Here is a 21925-nt window from a genome sequence, read left to right as displayed (position 1 = left end):
CAGCCGACTGGACTACGGAAACACCCTCTATGCCGGAACCACAGTCAAACTTCAGAAACGACTCCAACGAATCCAGAACGCCTCTGCACGACTCATCCTGGACATCCCCCGACATAGCCACATCTCCGGACACCTGAGAGACCTGCACTGGCTCCCCGTCAGCAAGAGGATCACATTCAGACTCCTCACCGACGCACACAAGGCCCTCCATGACCTGGGACTCAAGTACCTCAACAACCGCCTGACCTTCTACGCTCCCACCTGCCAGCTACGTTCCACCAGCCTTGCCCTCGCCACGGTTCCACGCATCCGCAGAGCCACCATCGGAGGAAGATCCTTCTCCTACCTGGCGGCCAAGACGCGGAACTCCCTCCCCAACCACCTCCGACTAACCCAGGACCACCTTTCCTTCAGGAAGCAACTCAAGACCTGGCTCTTGGAGCAGTGGCAGACCCCCCCCCCCCCCCCCAGCGCCTTGAGACCCTTCCGGGTGAGTAGCGCGCTATACAAATGTTATGATTGATTGATTGATTGATTGATTGATTGTATTCCAATTGCTGGAATCAGTTACTGCTGCTTCTGCTGTTGATGGTTGTACATTAAAGCTTGCTCTTCAACATACTCCAGTTTGAGCGCTTTTATCACTGGCTTGATTGGGGACAAGCATCTACAACCATCATTTCCCCTATAATTGGAATCTTGGATTGGGTTTGGTTTGGACAGATTTGGATTTGGAATTTGCTTTGGACTAACTACTGTACTTGGATATTGTACAGTGAAAGGCTGTTATATTTTGATTTTGACTTTGACTACATTTTTACATTTGAAGAGGTGCCTGTGATTGCTGTCTGCTGTCTGCGTAAGTCAAAAATCTGGTGTTTCTTGTTTTCTAACTTAGTTCACCTGATCGATCGACAGTTGCAGCATTGTTTTGGTTTGGTTTGAATCTCACCTCGTGTGTGACTCCGCATGTAGCCTGCATGCTCCTTCAGCTTGCACGCTCCTCCGGCATCTTCGTTCCAGGATCGGTGACATCTTCATTGAACATGACGCTGGAAGTTCAATACTTTGACCCGACGTTCAGCGCATCGCGTCATCACGCAACGTTCCGCGTCATCACGTTAAGGCGGCCATCTTGTGTGTATCTCTATGGCAACCATTTCAACGCCGATTGATGTACTTTTGTTTATAAGAAACTGGATTTGCGATATCAACGCTCATTCTACTTTATGCAACGTCAACGACAGCACATCCATTTAATCTGAGTTGTGAGTAAATTTTTGACAAAAGGTACATTTGAACTAATATTATCTATATTTCACGTATTTGCTAAAAACACTTTTGGATTTTTGGTATTTATTAGCACATTTACAAAATGGCTACTACGTCCAGCATGTCACAGCCACCTCCATTTCTTTCTGAGGAAGTTGAACCTATACTTCCTTGGAAGAGATGGAGAAATGTATTCGATTCATACTTAGTGGCGATAGGAAGAGAAAAGTTTTCAGCCCTTAGAAAGCAAGCTATATTGCTGCATAATTTAGGGGTTGAGGGCAGACTCACATATGACAGAATGGATACTATACCTCTTGGTGGGGCTGATGGTGAACCTTCAGAAATTTTTGAGATGTCTATGACTATGTTAGAACTTTATTTTCGTCCTAGAATTAATATAGTTTTAGAACGTCATAGATTTTTCACTCGAGTACAGGGTCCAGTTGAGCGGGTTGAAACTTATGTTGCTGCTTTAAAAACTCTTGCACGCACTTGTGAATTTGGAGAATTATCTGAATCACTTGTGAGAGATCAACTTGTTCGATACACTAATAGTTCTAGGGTTCAGGAGAAATTGTTGTCAAAAAACCTACATTGAAGGAGGCTGTAGCCATTGTGGAGGGCATGGAGAATATCTCAACATGGGTTAAGGAAATAAGGAAAAATAAAGAGGAAGAGAGTCGCACCATAACTGATAATAAAAAGAAGCCTCAAGATGCAGTGCACATGTTGGAAGAAGATGATTTTGCTGGAGACTGTCAGGAAGGGATTGCTAAGGTGGCTGTTGGTTCAAAGAACAAACTGACCCAAAGGGCTTCACTCTCTCAGAAGAACACTCTTGAAAGTCGTCCTTCTTTTAGTAAAGAGTCTTCTATGTCTAAAGAGCGTGATTTTTGCCAACAACGTCCATTTAACAATCAAAGAATACGTTGTTTTAGGTGTGGTAGTTTCTCTCACACTTCTAATTTTCCAGGTTGTTTTGCAAGAGAAAGCTTTTGTAACAATTGTGAAAGGAAAGCGAAGGGCATTATGCTTGTCTGTGTAAGTCTGGCAAGAGAAAAGAAGGCAGTGAATCTGCCTCTGACATTGTACGTACGGTTGTAGTGTCGAATGTTAAAGCTGATGAGGTGCTGATTGATTCTGAACAAATCTATATGCCATTTTGTGATGTAGGGATTGACAGATAAGTATTCAAGCTCATGGCAGACTCAGGGTCACCTTTCACTTTAATTGGGAACAAGATTTGGGATGAAGTTGTTGGTCTAGAAAATGTTCAACTTCTACCTCCAGACATTGCTCCTTTGAGTTATGCTGGGGCAAAAAATAGACATTCTGGGGTATACAGTGGCTAACATCACTTTCAGGAGCAAGAAAATCTGTGGCAAAGTATATGTTGCGGTTAGAGGAGACAACCTTCTTGGATGGAGACATCAACATGACTTGGGCATAATTCTTAATCCTGGGGCCAAAAACCCTAAAAATCAAGTCCTGTTGATGGAAGATTTTCTGTCCAGTTTTCTTCCGGGCAATATTGATACTGTGTGCGATTCTAACAAATATTTTGTAGATTATCCCAATGTCTTCTCAGAAAAATTGGGCTGCTTAAAAGGTTTCGAACATAGAGTTATCCTTAAAAAATCTGCCAAACCATGTGTACACAAGGTCGGAAAAGTACCCATTATGATGCTTGTACCACTGAGACATGAGATTGAGAGGTTACTGAACTTAGGTGTGATAGAAGAGATCGAATCTTCAGAATGGTTAAGTCCGGTGGTTTTGGCACCCAAGGATGGTGGCAAATCGATAAGGATGTGTGTGGATTTGCACGGATTAAATGAAAGGATCTGGGTTGATCGACAGCCTTTGCCAAATATAGCTGAATCCATTAGTATTCTGAAAGGAGCTAAAATTTTCAGTGTGCTGGATCTCTCTTCGGCGTATCACCAAATTGTGTTACATAAGGATTCCAGGCACTTAACGTCTTTTGTTACTCCTTTAGGTGCCTATCAGTTTTTAAGGATGCCTTTCGGGCTAGCTTTGGCTGCTGCGTGTTTTCACAGGGTTATGAAGATGGTCCTTGGCAATCTTCACAACGTGATGTTTTTTCAGGACTATATTTTGAATCATGGTGTGGATGTTTGTGAGCATGATAAGGTGTTGAGATAAGTTTTGGACAAATTAAATGAAGGGGGGCTCACAGTTAAAAAGGAGAAATGTCGGATTGGTTTAGAGTCAGTCACATATTTAGGTCATGTTATTCCTGGAATGGAATACAACTGAAACTGGAATTGGCTGAGAGTATTGTAAAGGCACCGACTCCTGTGGATAAAGATCAAGTCAAGTCATTTTTGGGAATGGCGGAATTTTATTCTAAGTTTGACAAGGGTTTTGCAAGTATTGTTGAACCTATAAGGTCTCCTTCAAAAAAGAGTGTGCAGTTCACTTGGTCTGATAATTGTGAGAGAGCGTTTGAATCAGTTAAGGCAGAGATTGGTAAAATGCCCACTTTAGGTCATTTTGATTCCAAACTTAAGACCATTCTGACAACTGATGCCAGTCTTAAGTGACTTGGTGCTGTGCTTTCCAAAATTGTGAATGGGGAAGAGGTTGTTGTGGCATTTGCTTCTAGAGCTTTGAAAGAAGCAGAGTTGAATTATTCTTGTATTGAAAGAGAGGCGTCGGCAGTATTTTGGTCAATTCATCATTTCAAATGTTATTTGTGGAGCATTCTGTTTGCTGTTAAATCTGACCATCGTCCTCTTGTTCAAATTTTCACTTGCCATCAGAGTGACCATATGACACCAAGGCTGAAAAGGTGGAGCGAAGGGTTACAAGAATTTAATTTTCATGTACAATATATTCCAGGCCAAAACAATAAGCCTGCGGATTGTTTATCACGCTTACCGATTCAAAGGGAGGGTGTTGCAGATGGAGTTGGAATATGTATAAATTGGGTGTTGGAGCCTACTGTATCCAAGGAAGAATGGTTGAAGTCTGTTAAGGATGATGACACTTTTCAAACTTTGGGAAATGTCATTAGAAATGGATGGCCAAATTATGATGCACTTGAGTGCGAGTTGAAGCCTTATTGGACGGTAAGAAATGATTTAACTTTTTGCCAGAATAATTTGATGAGAGGTGACAGGGTAGTGCCGACGGGCGATTTGAGGGAAAAAATCATTAACCTTGCTCATGAGGGGCATTTGGGAAGGAATCTCATGAAAGCTCGCATCAGGGAAAGATACTGGTGGCCTGGAATGGAACGTATGGTAGAGACAGTTGTGAAAGATTGTCACTTGTGTGCGGTTAATGATAAATCACGCACCACTAGTCAGTCTCCTCTTTCTCCTGTTGAGGTTCCTGTTGCGGTGTGGACTAAGTTGGGGTTGGATATTGCAGGCCCTTTTGAGCTTATGCCTTCACATGAAAGATTTGTGGTATTGTTGGTAGACTACACCTCTAAATAGGTGGTTTCAAAATGTATAAGTGTTGTGAATTCCAGGACCGTGATTGAGTTCTTAAGAGATGTGTTTGTGTCGGAAGGAGTGCCTAGGTACTTGCTCACTGATAATGGAGTACAATTCACCTCCAATGAGATGGATGCTTTCCTTAAAAGTCTTGGAATTGTTCACCAAAAAACAGCCCTTTATTCTCCGCAAGTGAATGGTCTCACTGAGAGAATGAATAGGGTTGTGAAGAGTTGTGCACAAAGGGCTTTGGAGTCTAAGGTTTCATTTAACAGTGCTCTTAGGGAGACATGGTGGGCGCATCGCACGACTCCCAATGCTATCATGCAGAGGTCTCCTTTTGAAGCCTTGAGGGGTAGATTGGCAAGTTCAAAACTCAACCCAGCTTGGCTTAAGGAAAAAGTCAGTGATGATAGTGTGGACAGCGAGGTGAGAAGGAGAGATGTGTTGACTAAGTATCAATAAAATATATAAACAACGTTATGATAACAAGATGGCTGTAAAATTTAGAAAATGGAATGTGTGTGACAGTGTTCTAGTGAAAAAAAAAAGTTTGGTCACAAGGGTGTTTCCAGTTTCCGTGGTCCTTTCACCATTATTGCCATTAAAAAAAATGTTGTGACTTTAGATAACGGTTGCACTTGGAATATGTCTAAATTAGCAAAGTGCACTAAATCCAAGAATCACTTTAATGCGAGTTCTGGGTTTCCTGACAATTCCAGTGAAATTTCTCCTAGTCGCAACCAGAGTATCATTCATGGTAGATCCATACAGCTTCCTAGGAGATTCAGGGATTATGTTATGTATTAATTTTTTATGTATTCATTTTATTCTTTTTGCATTCTTTTATTAGGTTTCATTTTTTCCTTTCTTTACTGTGTATAGGGGATGTGTTATGTTTACTGTCACTTTAAAGAACACACTGTTGATTACATCATTAATGGAATGATTGTATTCCAATTGCTGGATTCAGTTACTGCTGCTTCTGCTGTTGATGGTTGTACATTAAAGCTTGCTCTTCAACATACTCCAGTTTGAGCGCTTTTATCAATAAGCCATAAAGATTATTGATAGAGTGCCAGAAGATGGGACCCTCAAGATGGAAATGACTCAAAATGGTCCCAAAGTATTGCTGGTGATATCAGGGAATTAAAGTGAACTCAAACCGAACATATTCAAATGGAAGATCCTGCAGTTTACTACTTGAGACATGCAACCCAGAAAAAAATGGAGTAGCGCTCATAGTGAGAAAGGCCATTGTGGAGAATGTAATTGGCTATAATGCCCCCAATGATAGACTCATAGCAATTAGATTGACAACGTGGCAATCATCCAAGTTTTTAAACCAAAGACCAATGCAGATAAAAAATAAGTAGTTCAAGTTAACGATCAATTTGAGAGCGAAAGTGACAGTAAATGCAAACAGGATGTGTTTCTAGTGTTTAGGGCCTGGAATGCAAAAACAGGTAATGGAAAGGAAAACAATATAGATGAACACATGACCCAACAAGTTGAAATGATGCAGGAGAACATTATCTGTTTTCTGTCAGTCCAATGACCGCAACATTGACACAAAACATTTTTCAAACAATTAAAGCAACACCTAAATACAAGCACTTTACTAGATCGAGTGCAATGGAATCAAAGAGATTCCATTCTCAGTGTCAGAAGGTGGAAGATGAAAGAGTTCAATTCTCGTCGCAAAATAATGGCCAGCAGCAAACTGTGAAACATATCACAAATTGCTCAATTATGAAAATCAGTTCAAACTGAAGAATAACACAGCTATTTTCTTACAAGATAGATTTGGATCACATACTTGCAACATGTAAGCAGCATGTCAGAAAACGAGTCGAAGTGCTCAATTTGATTAATAGGGAGCCAGAAGATATATGGACAGAAATAAACAAAACTATAAGGATGACTCTCAGAAAGTGTTACACAGGTCAAAAAAACTAAAGAAATCCAAGTGGATGGTAGAACAAATGATAGAAATTGAGTCTGAAAAAGATATATACATAGGAATTACAAAATACCAGCTTAAAAAACTGCATATTCATGGGGGCATCTAGGACATAAAAAGACCAGCATTGCAACAACATCTGCAGGAAAGAAATACGGAAAAACAAGGTTTGTATTTAAAGATTTGCAAAACCATAATGAAGGACCAACTGCAAACTGGTAAGCTAAAATACAACAATGGACAGATCAGAGTTGATGCAATAAAGATCAATCAGGTTTAGAAAGGATATCCAAAAGATCCCTATAGTAGGGTTTTTAACTTGCCAGATACCCTAGGAGACATAAGCATCACAAGCAAACATTCAGTTATGGAAGAACTAGTCTAACAGCACTAACATCATCTAGGAAGGTAAGCTACAGAAAGTAATGCAGTTGCAACTGAAACATTACAAGCCACAGAAGATCCAGGTATGTTGCTTACCAAACAACTGTAAGGATATTCCACAGACCCAATATGGAGTACAAAGACATTAAGAAAGAGAGACAATGAGCATCCTGAAGCCGGATGTTAAGAACACTGCCATCAAGAATCCACCCTGACGTGTCTATATTCCATTTTCCAATGGGACAGGTCCTATTTCCAAGTGACCTCTGTAATCAGAGGGGCAGGTGCCTATGCCCAGTCTCCCTGGACTTATCTGTGACCAGTCCTCTGACCGGTCAAGGTCCTTTCTCACTCAGCTCATGCACCTATTGGCACCTGTCTGATTCTCTCACTCAACCTCTCATCCTCTTCTCACTCTCTCTCCCACACACTCCTGCTCTATCTCTAAGTATATCTCTCTCTGTGTTTTTTTGCACCTCCAGTGCCATCTCTCTGTCACCTCACGCATTTATAGTACGACTCGCTGCCTCTTGTTTTCCATTTCTGCCACCACTTCAGCTATATTTGTGCCATATGTATCTGTACCTCTTTCTTGTACCTCAAGTGCCATTTCTCTGGCACTCCTCACACATTTAGTGCCTCTTACTGCCTCTTGATTCAACATGTGCCATCTCTTTGTGCTTTTTTCCTGTTTGGCCTCTTCTTACCTATTGTGCCGTCTTGATTATATTTGTGCCATTTCTTTGTGTCTCTTTCCTCTTTTTCTCTTTGTGTTCTCCCCACACTCCTTTCCTGCTTCTTGCACCTCGGCCCTCCTCCCCATCTCCTTAGCTGTTCATTCCCGCACTTTCCGCTTCTCCCTGTACTTCTCCTAAACCCTGCACACTGCCCCTGGTGCCCCTTTCCTCCTCCCAGAATCTACTTACTGGTGGCCGAAGGCATACCAAAGGCGTGCCCGTCTGCACCCATCCACTCCTGGATTACACTCATCTCCACGAAACCAAGTCCAATTGCTCCCCAGTTGTATGCAGCAGCATTTCTCCAGTCTCTCAATACATGACACCAGTCTCCATCCTTCTGCAATGCCACACAACACAGAAGGAGATTTCTCCTGCACCCACTGCTATATTGCATGCAGTGACTCACCCACCACACAAGCACCACCAACACACAAACCGCCTACAGTCAGCAAATGATCCACCACCAGCAAACACACATCCCTTCACTTAGCCATGGATGTCACCCGCATTAGCACCTGACATTACAATGGCGGTCCTGGCATGACACAAGATAGCATGACAATACTGCTAACAGAAACCTGGAAGAATCATTATAATCTTCAAGGAAACTCTCATCTGCACCACAGCCACAGGGAATGTAATCCCCTTCATGGAGTATCTGCACTTCAAGCTATAAATTTCAGCAATTTTCACCCTGAATGGAACCCTAGTATACCGGCTACCAGGACCATTAGCAAACTCCATCAACAACATTGCAGATTTTGTCCCCCCTCACCATAAACTCCAAAGCATACATCATCCTAGAAGACCTCAATTTCCACCTGGAAGACTCACCCCAACTTAGCCGCACCTCTTGAAAGCCTAGGAAACCTCAGACTTACACAACATGTCCCGGGACCCATGCACACTGCCAGGCAAACACTTGACCCTTTCTTTGCCACCCTCACTGGCAGCTCTAATCGCAGCAACTGACAACATCAGTAGGATCCTTGCCCGAGGAGAAACACCAGTCCACATCCTTTTCAACATCTCAGTGACCTTCGACACAGTAGTCTCCCACTCCACTCTGATCAGAATAATTCATTAAATAGGCATCCAGAGACCCGCCCTCAAATGCAACTGTTCCATCCTCACCAGAAGAACACAGGAAGTCATCATTCCACTCTACATTTTGAAAGAGAGGACCTTTATCTGTGGAGTCCCCCGTAGGTCATATTTCAGCCCAACTTTCTCCAACATCTACTCCACTACCCAACATCATCAGGCTGCCGCCATGAACATTCTCTCCCACATAGATGACACACAACTGATACTCTCCCTTACGGACAAGACACCCATGGCAAGACCCATCTTAACCACCTGCATGACCTAAACAGGTACTTTGATGAGATTCAACTGCCTTAAGCTCAACTCATACAAGACCGAAATTATGATTTTTGGAAAATAGACCTCTCCATGGGACTTTTCCTGGTGGCCAGCAGACCTAAGACCCACACCTACATCCACCACCCATGCCACAAACCTAGGAATCTTCTTAGAAGACAAACTCAACATGTCTGCACAAGGTCAACTCAGTGACATCTCCACCTGCTTCCACATCCTGAGGATACTGTGAACAATCTTCAAGTGCCTACCACAGAAGAACAGGAAAACAGTCATGCAAACACTCATAACCAGCAGACTCGATTACAGAAACACAATACACAACATTGGCCCAGCATACCTCAACAGCCGTATACATTTCCACCAATTTTCTAGACACTTCCACTTGTCTGGACTCCTGCTTGTACACAATACATACCCCGTACCCACAAGAGCAGAGCATGAAACGACCTTCCACAGCACAAAACTCCACAAGAAGTTGAAGACCCGGCTTTTTGAATAACTGCAAGATAATCCTCCACTTACACTCATGGTAAGCACCTGGATACCCTAAAGTGTGATTAGTGCACTATACAAGTTGGCATACCATAACAGAAAGCAACAAACAATGACACAAACATTTCTTCTGCAATCACATGGAGTGGAAATCTTGTAAGACTGATGAACATGATCTCTGAAGTTAAGTTATGGAGCCACTTAGATGCATTCTTCTTCAGAATCAATAACTGATGACTATTTTAGAAAGGATACTGAGAAATGCAGTTGTTCAAACCGAAAGTATGCATGCTCTGATAAAGAATTATTGACTACATTTTTCTAAAGGTATCACAATTTTAGATAAATACAAATCGTAATGTCACACACTTGCCCCTTGTACCAGGGAAGTTATGAACTGACAATGTATCCAAGATATACTGTAGCATTAAATTGAGAATGTGGCAAACTCAATGTCTACGTAGAACTGAACGTACTAGAATCAGCAAAGGCTCACAATGTTATAATCTCTGTAGACAACCAGTTTGGAACAAAGGTTTGAGGCTATCTAGGAGAGTATGTGAGGGATGTAAGTTGAACAGATTGGACTCTAAATAGGTACAGAATGTGGTTTTATCTCACGCATATATGTGCCAATGATGTGGATTAAAAATACATTAGTCAGCAGTTACCTACATTTAATTAGCAAGAGGAACAGAAGAGAGGTAGTTCTGCTGGATAGCATTTGTCTCAGTATTAGCATTGGAGACCAAACTGGTTTAGTCATAGTTTTTTAGATCCTAGTGGTAGGAACCCGTCTTGCATTTCTTTGTACTATTGTGTGCACTTATTTCAAATGCTGCCATCCCTTTTTCGATTTTGCCACCTTTCTAAAGAAAAGCATGACCACAAACCGGTGACTTTAAGATGTCCCTGTTTTACGTAGACGAGATTATCTACGCCAGAGTTTAAAATCTGACTTAATTAGCAATTCACTAGGGTTTACTGTGACATCTACTGGAGTACTCCATGCTGATTGCTGGAATTGAGCAGTAAGGCAAGAGTACCACAAGAGTGAGTGATAGCTACTCGTTACGAACTCTTTGTGAATCTGGCCCAGTGTGTAACATATCTTTTTATGATACAGCTGCAGTTGTGCTAGGACCAGGAGGTACAGGGGGAGGCGGAGGCGGGTTAAAATGATTGAAAACGTACAACGCATTAAAATAATAGAGGAAAAGATGAAAAGAATACTATCAACGTAGGCTAGATACGAGTGACCAAAAGAATGCTCAGCAGTTCAGTCAATGGTGAGCACCGGGTCCTGCGATTATTAAAAGAGGAGCAATAAGTGACTCAAGTAGCTCATCCACCACCCAAACATAAGTTCTGTATTTAGCATTTAGCTGAAAAACATTAATGGTTTGTATGTCAGTCTTTTTACCATTTTTATTATAACATTTATAACACTAGCTTACCCGTCGCACGTTGCTGCGATCTCCGAAGAAAGGAAATTCAATTTAACTCGTTATGATAACATTCAAATTACATTGTGTCATTTTATTTAAACTAATTCATTTTAATATGGAATGCATTTCAAAGTGTCATTTTAATTCTATTTATTTATTCGAGTGCTTGTGCGTACATCAGTATTCGAAAGATTATGAGGGCCCTGAGGGGCCGATATTTTAAAAAATGTGATGCCAGAAATCTTCGCGGGAGTGTACTCAACAACTTCCCAAAGTTTCCTGGCGATCGGATGAATGCTGTTTTAATTCTATATATTTATTCGAGTGCTTGTGGATACACCATTTTTTGTTTTTCCGTCTTGTGCGTACATCAATATTCAAAAGATCATGAGGGCCCTGAGGCGCCGATATTTAAAAAAAAAGTGATATCAGAAACCTTCGCGGAGTGTACTCAACAACTTCCCAAAGTTTCCTGGCGATCGGATGAATGCTGTTTTAATTCTATTTATTTATTCGACTGCTTGTGGATACACAATATTTTATTTTTCTGTCTTGTGCGTACATCAGTATTTGAAAGATTATGAGGGCCCTGGGGGTCGATATTTAAAAGATTTTTATGCCAGAAACCTTTGCGGGAGTGTTCTTAACAACTTCCCAAAGTTTCATGGCGATCAGATGAATGGTGTTTTAATTCTATTTATTTATTCGAGTGCTTGTGGATACATGATTTGTTGTTTTTCCGTTTGGTGCGTACATCAGTATTCGAAAGATTATGAGGGCCCTGGGGGGGCAGATATTTAATAAAATGTTATGCCAGAAACCTTCGCGGGAGTGTACTCAACAACTTCCCAAAGTTTCATGGTGATCGGATGAATGGTGTAGTAATGCATAAAGGACAAACAGACAGACAAACATACATTCGTTTTTATATATATAGATAGGACTCTCAACACATATGCCCAGTTTTTAAACGACTTAAGTTAGTGAACATAATTAATTATTAAGCATTTCGGTTCGAGAGGTACCTAACTACCCCCCCTGCAGTTAAGGCCCTGAGATGTAGATGAAGGGGCATCAGAAGTTGGAGTAATTAACAATTGTTTTTGGTCTACAGATAAGTGCAATAAGGCTATTAAGACCCCTCCCCATCCAAACCGAGACTAGGGAGCCTAGCGGGAGAAAGAGTTTCCTCTCATCCGAAATATAGTGTGAAACAATTGCTACGTTCTCCCAATGTGCCTCTTCAGCCTCCTAGTCTAAAGTAGCCATTTCAGACACCGCTGGTCAAGCTCCTCCTCTTTGTTAAAAGGTAGTGTAAGTGCGAACAACTTAAGCACAGTAGAAAAAAATATACAAACTAGTCAGTTGTTTGGGTTTCTGTCTAAACAAAAGAAAGGCTGGAGGCTGTCCAGCCATTTTTTAAATGTGCTAGACCAGAACCAGTGGCTGTGGGAGAACTGCAACTAATGAAGCTGTATTTTTTTACTCTGCACTGCCCCTTCTCCACAGTGCTTACCCTACGACTGGATGCGGCCTAGAGCACATCAGAGGACAGAGAGCTGGCTGCACCTATGATAGTAGCCATAACGCACAAATGGAGCATATTAATAGTCTGGCCAGCTCCCAATGTTCCTTTCACGGTGCTGCCATCTCCCGACGGGTTTGATTTGCCTCAGTAATACACGAGTCCTAAAACAAAGCATGCCAAACACTGTTCAAACTGATATTGAAAACAAAAAAAACAATAATTATATATATCTTTAACATTTGTTACCTCCAGCTGTACATCTTCGTGCTATCTCCCAATACACCAGACCAAGAGAGTAAATGTCTGCACGTTTGAACGACTCAAAGATTTGCATGTTCATACTGTCATCCAGTATTTCAGGAGCCATATATCTTTAAAACGAAATAACACGTTCGATATTAGACACGGAATGTAAATGTTTATTCGCTTGCAATAAAATTACATTAGCATTTCAAACTGCAAACTCGTGATATGTCTAAAACAACGAATTAATGATGTAGCTGTTACAGAGTCTTACCTCTATTAGTGCAAAGCAGTAGTCAATAAAAAATGCAAAGTACAATCTTGTAACATACAGTGGATTTTGGAAGTATACAATGTATGTGCTAAAGGATAAAAGGTGTAGCCAAATTCAGTATTCTTATCTGTTATTCCCTCATCTAGAGTTATACCCCGCCGTATCCTGCAAGCGTAATTAACTTCCATTGTTGAACAGGTAAGACATCTTAAGTATATGAACTGGGCACTGATTACATGTTCCCCAGCTACATGATGTCTTCACTAAAACCAATTGTGTTTGAACACCTTGTCTTAATAAAGCCAAACTGACTCCTGTGTTGGATTTATTATGACATTAACCCAGAGGGTACCTTAGAGGTGCCCCCTGAAACCTACTAGTCATCTAGTCTGCTGACTGACTGGTATTGTCCAGCTTACCACCACAGACGAGTTTCCGAACCCCTGCAGGTAAGAGCGCATGCTCTTTGAGGCCGGAAACAATGCCTGCTTCGGAGAGAGGTGTTCCCACCTCATCCAGCAGAATAGCTAGTGATTTCGCATATCAAGACCAGGGAATTCAAAATCCATGCCGCCTTTGATATGCGACCCTGGCTTCCCCCTGCCCTGAAGCCCATTTGGCACCAGGACAGGTGGAAAATTAGCCATACGGTAAGCGCGTTGCACCACCAGACTAGTCACATCCCTCAGGTGGACTGCCTGATGTGCTCCACGAAAGAAGGGTTCCACCATTTTGTTTTTATGAAAGTAGGAACTCTGGGACAGGCTTATGCCCACATAAGAAGTGGTCATATAGGGGGGTATAGTGACCCCAAGGATAAATAGCCCATTGGCTACTACCCTACCCTTCCCTACCCATAACGCTTTTATACTCAGTATTTAGGATGCCCCTTGACATGAGGAACTCAGATTTACCTGACCTAAGAAGAAAAAGGACAAAGAAGAGCCAAAGGCTGCAAGAACTGAAGACTAGCTGTGGACTTGGGGCTAAAAATTGCCTGCCTGCTTCTGTCTCGACAATTGCAAAGACCCGAATCGTCCTGCAGCAGTACACCCTCCAAAGCCTCAGAGGGCTGCCTGCACTTCGCCAACCCATCAGCATCTCCCTTGAAGTGGAGGAGCCACTTCCCTGCAGGCACTGACCGGAATGTCTGGTTCACCGAACTGCTGACCACTGGGTCGACCATCGCAGCAGCTACCCAGGAGGAAGTCACCTTCCTCTAGGAGGTCATATCAGTCTCCCCAGCTAAATTGGAGATGCCAAGACCCCCAGGAGCTGCCCTGCACTAATACCCCTGGTACCAGACCCCTTGCAGCAACCAAGCCTTCTTTAGTGTCCAGCCCAGACACAAACACCAACAAGACCAACATACCAATAAGAGGTGCAAGCTTTCCTGAGGCCAACACCAAGAGCGGCCCTGCTGTCCTGTTTCGTCCCCATCTCCAGGTCAACCTTAAAAGGGAGAGCCTCCAATGCATGCGACCCTCCGGGCAAAACACCTCGGCACCCAACCCCCAGAGCCTGAGTTCAAGCCTACCGATGGTGAATCCTTGCTTCAGAGACCCTCAAGTACTGAGCCTACCCCTATGGATTCCAACTGACTTGTTACCAAGTCCCCACTTGCAGCCTTTTAATGTTTACAGGTTTCACCATAGGCTTCAGCGACAGGGTTCGATGCTAACCTTGAGACCAGCACCTCTGGACCCATACACACCAGGGCAGGTAATCCAAAACTGCTGGTGGTTCCAAGGACCTTGTCCCCTACTTACCTTAAGTCCAGAAGAAGTGGGTGTCTAAGTAAATAATAAAATATATGTTTTTTTCTAAATTGGTGTAGGATTACCTTATTGAGTGCATGTTTCATGGGTTGACTCTGAGTGTGCAAAAAAGGAGCAAGCCCCTGTCCACTAGAAAGGGATACCTGGACTCTCTGCACAGTGCAGCTCATTTTGGTAAACTCTATAGAGAGTACGTTTCCTACAATTCCTCCTACAGTAAGCCCAAAACTATTTGCAAAGCTGAAACTGTAATGCACCAAATGAGTGTTAAGCTACAGCTGAGACACACAAGCATGATTTTAGACTTGTACATTGATTTATTCACACGTGCAATTACACCCATATGGAATATTCTTAAGTGTGAGTAACCCTTCGTACAGAGAGCAGCTGTGGGCATTTGATGGCTTAAACACAAGCATGATATTAGACGTGTACTTTGAAAAGGGGTGCATGCAATATTGAGCTCCGTAAATCAAGTTCCAATAAGCTATTATCCATTTTAAGCTGACAGTTTGTGATGGCCAATCACTGTGGTGAAGATGCAAGCAGAAAAGTTGAACTCAAGTCAGGTATATCATCCTGCAGTTACCTGCTGTCTCAGGTGGAAGAGGCGTAGCTTGAACTATTCAACTCAATTATTTTGAACATAGGTTGATAAGGGGCCTGGCAGCTCTTGGCACTGCTACTTATTTTGCCTATCTAAACTGATCTAACCAAAATGAGCTTAGATGTTAAAAATAAGAATATGTGGGTCTTTACTCAAATTCTCATAACTAACATAAATTGGTCTGTAAATTGGAATTTATTTACAGGTGAACTATGTATGGCTAAATATGTTATGCATAGTTCAAGTTATAATTGTAAAGCTATTTCCAAATTACACTGTTGCCTAGTATTTATGAGCTGGGCCTTTTTTGTACAAAGCTACCTTTATAGGCCGTTATTTGGATTATCCAATACCACACATCAGGGACAAATTTAGCAACAGTTCGTGCTGATGTGCCAAATGTTGGTGTTCAAAGCTAGTTTTGTAATAACTTGCTTAAAGATTAGAGCCCCTAAGAGTAAGCTGAAACAAGTATTGGCAAAGCCAATAGGTCTCGCCAATGCCCAAGCTATAGGCCTTGTCAATGTGAATTTTAAACCAAGTTGCCTAGCAGTTTTTGAATTTTTTTTATTAACTGTATAATTAATTAAAATCTTTACAGTAAAAATGAACAGTATAAACAAGTTAAATACTGTGATTTCAAACCTTGGTACAGATTAAAATTTGACACCCCTCCCTGAGACCCGTGTAGTCTTTCCCCAGCGCGTGAGCGCATGTTCTCTGCCCCATTTGCGCCCTGAAGATGATCTAGTTTGCGATGCTCTTGAACTTCCCTTTGTGGCCCGCTAAGTCTCTCTCGAGGGACACAGTTCTCTTCGAAGGCATGCGAGGAGGGTGCTGTTGGTACATCGTTGGTGCATCATTGAGAAAGCCCATTAGCTTTCCTCCACAGGGATTACCATGCTCTTCCCCAGGGATTCTCTACTTTTATTGGCTACTTTTAAGGCTATCCTAATTTGGTGGATGAATTTCGCCAATCTCGCCAGTGCCGTAGTGTTGGTAGTTGAGAAACACATGACTGATACTTCGCTGCACAACTTTATGCCATTTTTGATACAGGTCGGGCGTAGAAGTCACCGACGTTCGTTGTTAAAGTTAGGGGAGCAGCATAGGAGATGCAGCCAAGATTCCCTCTTATAGTGGCACAGCCTGCAAGTTGTGGAGTCCCCTCTTCAGGCCCATGCAGGGTTGAATTCCACAATCCCTAGAATGGTCAGCCTCAGGAATACAATTTTTCTGTTGGGCCTGTGTGGTGAGGGCCTTGCTTAGGTAGGATTGTGCTTTACCTGCCATGTAGGAGTTATTCAATGGATCTAAGTGAGCGCTTCAGCTGAGAGATTTAAAATATCGCTTAAAGGAGATGTCTCGCACTTGTTTGTTGACTGCTCTCTTCCAGGCATTCAGGGGGATGTCCGGTCACTTAAAGCTTTCTTCCTCTATCTTCTATACTTTGATTTAATTTCCAAGTCTTTTGTGTCAGGCCGAGCCTGGCCCCTCAAAGATTGGCTGCAGGTGATTTTTAAGGGAGTTACTATCCTAGATATGACTTTATAATCTCCGCCTGGCACATCAGATCAGGACTTGCCAGACCTAGCTCCAATCTTAGCCTTGTTTTTCTGGCTGTCCTCGGGATCAAAAGCACTACCTTATGCGCCTTTGCTTGGGCTGTATTAAGGAGCGTGTCCAGTTTCCCGGGAAAGGCAAGATGGCCATAATTAATAGCTGGAAGGAGCTTCGCTCTTAAGACTGTGAGAATTGGGCTTGCGGATGGGCTAATCAAATGCTCGCTTAGTTGTTTTAATAGATGTATGACCTTACTGGCCTTGGAGCTCTTCTGATTAAAGTGTATGTTCGCCTTAGACCGTTCTGTCAGCCAAACACCTATGTAATTGCATGTGGCCGCTGAGTTGATTTGCACATTTCCCAGATGCCACTGTGCCTTCTTTTTCAAATGGTAGGGTACGAAAATGACTTCCATGGTTTTTCCTTGGTTGACTGTCAAGTTATTAATGATGTTAAAGTTGTTTAATGCATTTAGGGCTCTTTGTAGGCCCACCTTCGTGTGGTCCATTATAACTGTGTCATCCGCATATTGTAGCACTGGCAGCCTCACGCTTCCTAGTCTTGGGGCTACTAAGCTGGATCCTTTTAGAGCCTCTCCCAAATCCGCTGTGTATAGGTTGAAGAGGACGGGGGCTAGTACGCATCCCTGCTTCATCCCATTCTCTGTGTTTATTTTGGGAGATACTGTGCTGGCGCTTGTTTTAACCCACACTCAGGTGTCCTCATATAATGATCTTATTGCCATCAGAAGGTTTGGTGGAATGCCCCAATTTTCTAGTTTCCACCATAGTCTTTTTCTGACTACTTTGTCGAAGGCTGTACTATAGTCCACAAAGCAGCAGAAAAGTGGAGGGTGCTTCTTCAGGCTTTCCTGGGCTGAAAGATACGCTATCGCCAGAACGTTGTCCATAGTTGAAGCCTGTGGCTTGAAGCCAGTCTGATGCAGGGGTATTATGGGGCATATTACCAACAAGTAGCGATATTTATCACTAAATAGGCTTAGCGACGTTTTTTTTATCGCTGAGCATCGCTGGAATTTATCGCTGAGATAACGTGCTATTAGCAACGTTTATCTCCAAAGCGATACATTTTCCGGCGATAGCGGCTAAATGCTTGAATATCGCTGAGAATACAGCGATATTCACGCATTAGCGGCGAAATGCTCTTAGCCATGTTATCCACCTCCCATTGGATAACATGGCTAAGAACTGGTCTTGGCAGGTGTTAGTTTTTGGAGATATTCTCGCTTAGCGCGAATATTTCCATCGCTACGCCTGCCTTGCTAATAGGCGATAGCGATGTTAGCGAATGTTTTAAGTCGCTAACAGTTTGGGTACGCTCACTTTCATTAGCGATAAATATCGCTAACATGCAAAACGGGCCCCAAACCGCTCGCTATCACTTAAAAGCTGTTGCTAACTCCTGTTAGCGACAGCTTGCTAATAGGGCGATAGAATTATCGCCGCTTAGCGGCCGAAAACGGCTGCTAAAGCGGCAAAAATTCCCTATCGCCACCCTTGATAATATGCCCCTATATTTCTCGCTTCCGCCCACTTCTTCAGATCTGACAGTAATAGACGGGCGTATGCCTTAGCTTCCAGGTCGAGCAGGGAGATGAGCCTATAATTAGGCGGCTTTAGGTGGTCACCTTTACTGTAGATGGGGACCAGTATGGAACCCCTCCAGGACTCCGGAGTTGTGACACTTATGTAGAAGTGGTTGAAGAGCGGGGTTAGCAGTGACGCCCAGAATTCTGGTGCCAGTTTAAAAACCGGTGCTGGAATCCCATTGGGCCCTGGGGCCCCATCGTTTTTCATGCTCTTGATGGTTTTGATGACCTGTTGGACTTTTATCTGGACTGGTAGGGGACCATGGGCTTTGGACGGAAATCTATTGTCCATGGATGTCTTGCCTGGGCTTGAGATCGTGACTCTTGGCTTTATGTTGACTTGATCGACTTGCCTGAGTGGGTCCACCCTACCACTTGTTGTATCTCTATTGGAAGGCACTGTTACATATAGCTGTTTCACGTGTAGCAACCAATCTTTTTCAGACACTTCTTTTTCTCTTGTGGGTCCTCGGTTGCTCCGCTGGTTTATGTATATCCAGAGTTGTGCTGGGTTCCTTTGTTTGAGCAGCAAACAGGCTTTAAGCCATTCACTTTCCATGTTGGCTTTTTTATGTTCCCATACTTTCTTCCTAAAGGATGACCTCAGCGATGCAATTGATGGTCCCTCAGTTTGACTACCCCCTTTTTTCTTTTCTGCGAGGGCCTTACGCAGAAGCCTTTTGCATTCTTGTATATCATTGTTTAGGCAAATGCTTCCTGGTCTCCATTGCGCATTCTGTCTCAGGTTTTGAGTTTTGGGACTTCCGCACTTGGTTTGTAGCTCCTTGATCATGTTCTCCCATCCTTTTATGGGTGAAGGGTCGGTGAGCACACTCCCTTCCTGTTTCTGGGCCAACTAAGCTTGAAGTGTATTTCTGATCTTGTCTGACCACTTGATCCTCCTCAAGACGCTATGTAGTTCCTCCCCACTAGTCTCCCCAATGGGTTGGTAGATGGTAGCGGGCGAAACGTCTAGCTACAATACTGCTCTTAGTGGCCGGTGGTCGCTTTCCTTCCGGTTTGCGACTTCGAAGTCTTCCATTCTTGCCGCCATCTCTGCGCTGGCCATGATGTAGTCAATTCTTGACGCATCCCGGAACGTGAACTGGGGATGCCAAGAGGCCAAGAGAGCTTTTTTCAGTACGTGAGTTGATGTCAGCTTATGGTTGTTGAGGAGGTCATGCAAAGGAGCTGCCCTGCCTAAACCCAGAGGGAGGGATTCAGTTTTGTCGAGATCCATCGGATTGAAGTCCCCTGCTAGGATGAGCTGGTGTGATTTAGATTCATTTAACAGGTCTTCGAGATTCTGTGCCATAGCCTCCAGCTGATCTTTCATAAGGATCTGTGCTGGGTTGATAACAGTTAATTAATAACAGGTGCATTGGATGTTTGTTAAGATTCAGGCTTCTGATCTGTAGGGCTTGTAGTCCAGGAGAGTTCACGTTGATTGCGGTGGCTGCAAGGGCACATTCATGTTTTATGAAGACTGATAAACCACCGGCTGGATTCCCAAGGAGGTTCCGTTTGATGGCTGGGACTTGATGTTCATAGTACCCAGCCTGACAAACCCCATGTTTCCTGGAAGCAGATTTTATCCCCGCTTTCTAGGAACTGCTTCAGATTTTCATTTTTGCAGATTTTGCTGATCCCTATGATGTTCCTGGAGATTATGATCAATTGCTGCTTGTGGTTTGATCCTCTGACTGGAGCATCTCCTCTGACTAGCTGGCTTTTGTCATAGCTAGGAATACTGTGGCCTCCATCTTGCGAGGCCCTTTTGGTCTGTATTAGGAGAGGTTATGCATATGACCCGATGATTGTTTTGGCATGACATCCTAATGCCTGTTAGGTCCCTTTCGCCAGTCTGGCTTCTATCCAAGGGTCCTGAGCTTTTTTTCCCTGGCAGGACCGACCAGGTGGCCTTGCCCCCTGGATCTGGGGCCAAGACATTTGGGTATTTTGGTTGGATATTGTCTAGCAGCACATCTGCTGTTCAACATGGCTGAAGGTCACTGAAAGGCCAGAATCACAGTTTGTTGAGCCAACGCTGAGTCTCTTTGCCCCCACTGTTGAGTTTAATGTCCTGCCCCTCCAAACAAAAAAAAGTGCTATGACATGGAAGCAGATGTGCTGCTAGAAAACATGGCGGAATGACTTTCACATTAGCAAGTCCAATAGCTCAGGCATTGCCGAGATCTTTTGGCTTTGCAAACCAGGGTCAAGTTTCGTCATCAAACTAACATCCTTGATTCTGGGCAAATCGCTTAGGGCTTGATTATGATCTTGGCAGATGGGATACTCCATCTCAAACATTGCGGGTATCCCGATGCGCCGTATTACGAATTCCATAGGATACAAAGGAATTGTAATAGGGCAGACTGGATATCTGTCACTTTTGTGTTGTAGTAACCCTATCCACCAAGATCATAATAGGTCCTTAATCTCCTCATGCCAACAAAAATAATTGTGCCCTTGTGTAAAGGAAAAGGTGTTAATGAAAAGGGCTCCAATATCTTTGGGTGGTGTTGGCACTATATAAAACTGCACAAAAAAGCAGAAAGAATCACAGTGCTAGGCTGATTTACCATAGTGTGAATGAGGAAATAGATCACATCGGCAACCACAATAAAAGTATCACTTTTGCCATGGGCACTGAGGGGCAGGTGGACCTTGATGACATCAAGACTCAGCCTGGCTCCTTTTGAAGAGAATTCAACTTAAGTAACAATGACGCATGAAACACTTCACTGGTGAACGTGGAAAAAGTAAGATCTAGTCCCCATGGGAGAAATTTGAAGAAATGGTGTCCCACCCTATGAAATGAAAAGCAACACAGTGAGACAAAAACAATTCAATCATTTTGTACATAAGAAATTTTGATCTGCAATTACAGCAGAAGACACATGTACTTTAGAAGCTCCGACATGCCCTGTAAAAAACCATACCTGATTACCTTGAGGTCTGATTTTCCAGCTATAAGCAGCATTGCCGAACGACCACATATGGTGTAAACAAGTACACACCTAGCACCCACACGTATGGAAAATAAACAGATGGCAATAAATGTGTGCCAAGTGATAGGAGCTGTGTATACATCCTTCAATCAGCATGTCAAGTGTACACTAATAAAACATTAAAAGGAAGAACACCACCACTCACCAGCATGAA

At 43.0% G+C, this 21925-nt stretch overlaps 1 protein-coding gene across 1 annotated transcript in view; it reads right to left on the bottom strand.

Moving 5' to 3' along the window:
- The window catches only part of LOC147662073 (activin receptor type-1C-like), a gene marked incomplete at its 5' end in the record, with an annotated part of 259773 nt that overhangs the window by 73651 nt on the left and 164197 nt on the right, over positions 1–21925 (bottom strand). Inside the window, one exon of the mRNA XM_086951128.1 lies at positions 12930–13054. Within this exon, the coding sequence (XP_086807254.1) occupies positions 12930–13054 (125 nt within the window). The remainder of the gene's footprint in view (positions 1–12929; positions 13055–21925) is intronic.

The sequence above is a fragment of the Lissotriton vulgaris genome, unplaced genomic scaffold, assembly GCF_964263255.1.
Source record: "Lissotriton vulgaris unplaced genomic scaffold, aLisVul1.2 SCAFFOLD_909, whole genome shotgun sequence".
Classification (NCBI taxonomy): Eukaryota; Metazoa; Chordata; class Amphibia; order Caudata; family Salamandridae; genus Lissotriton; species Lissotriton vulgaris.
Note: the sequence above shows the minus strand (reverse complement) of the source record. Positions and strands in the feature narration are given on the sequence as shown.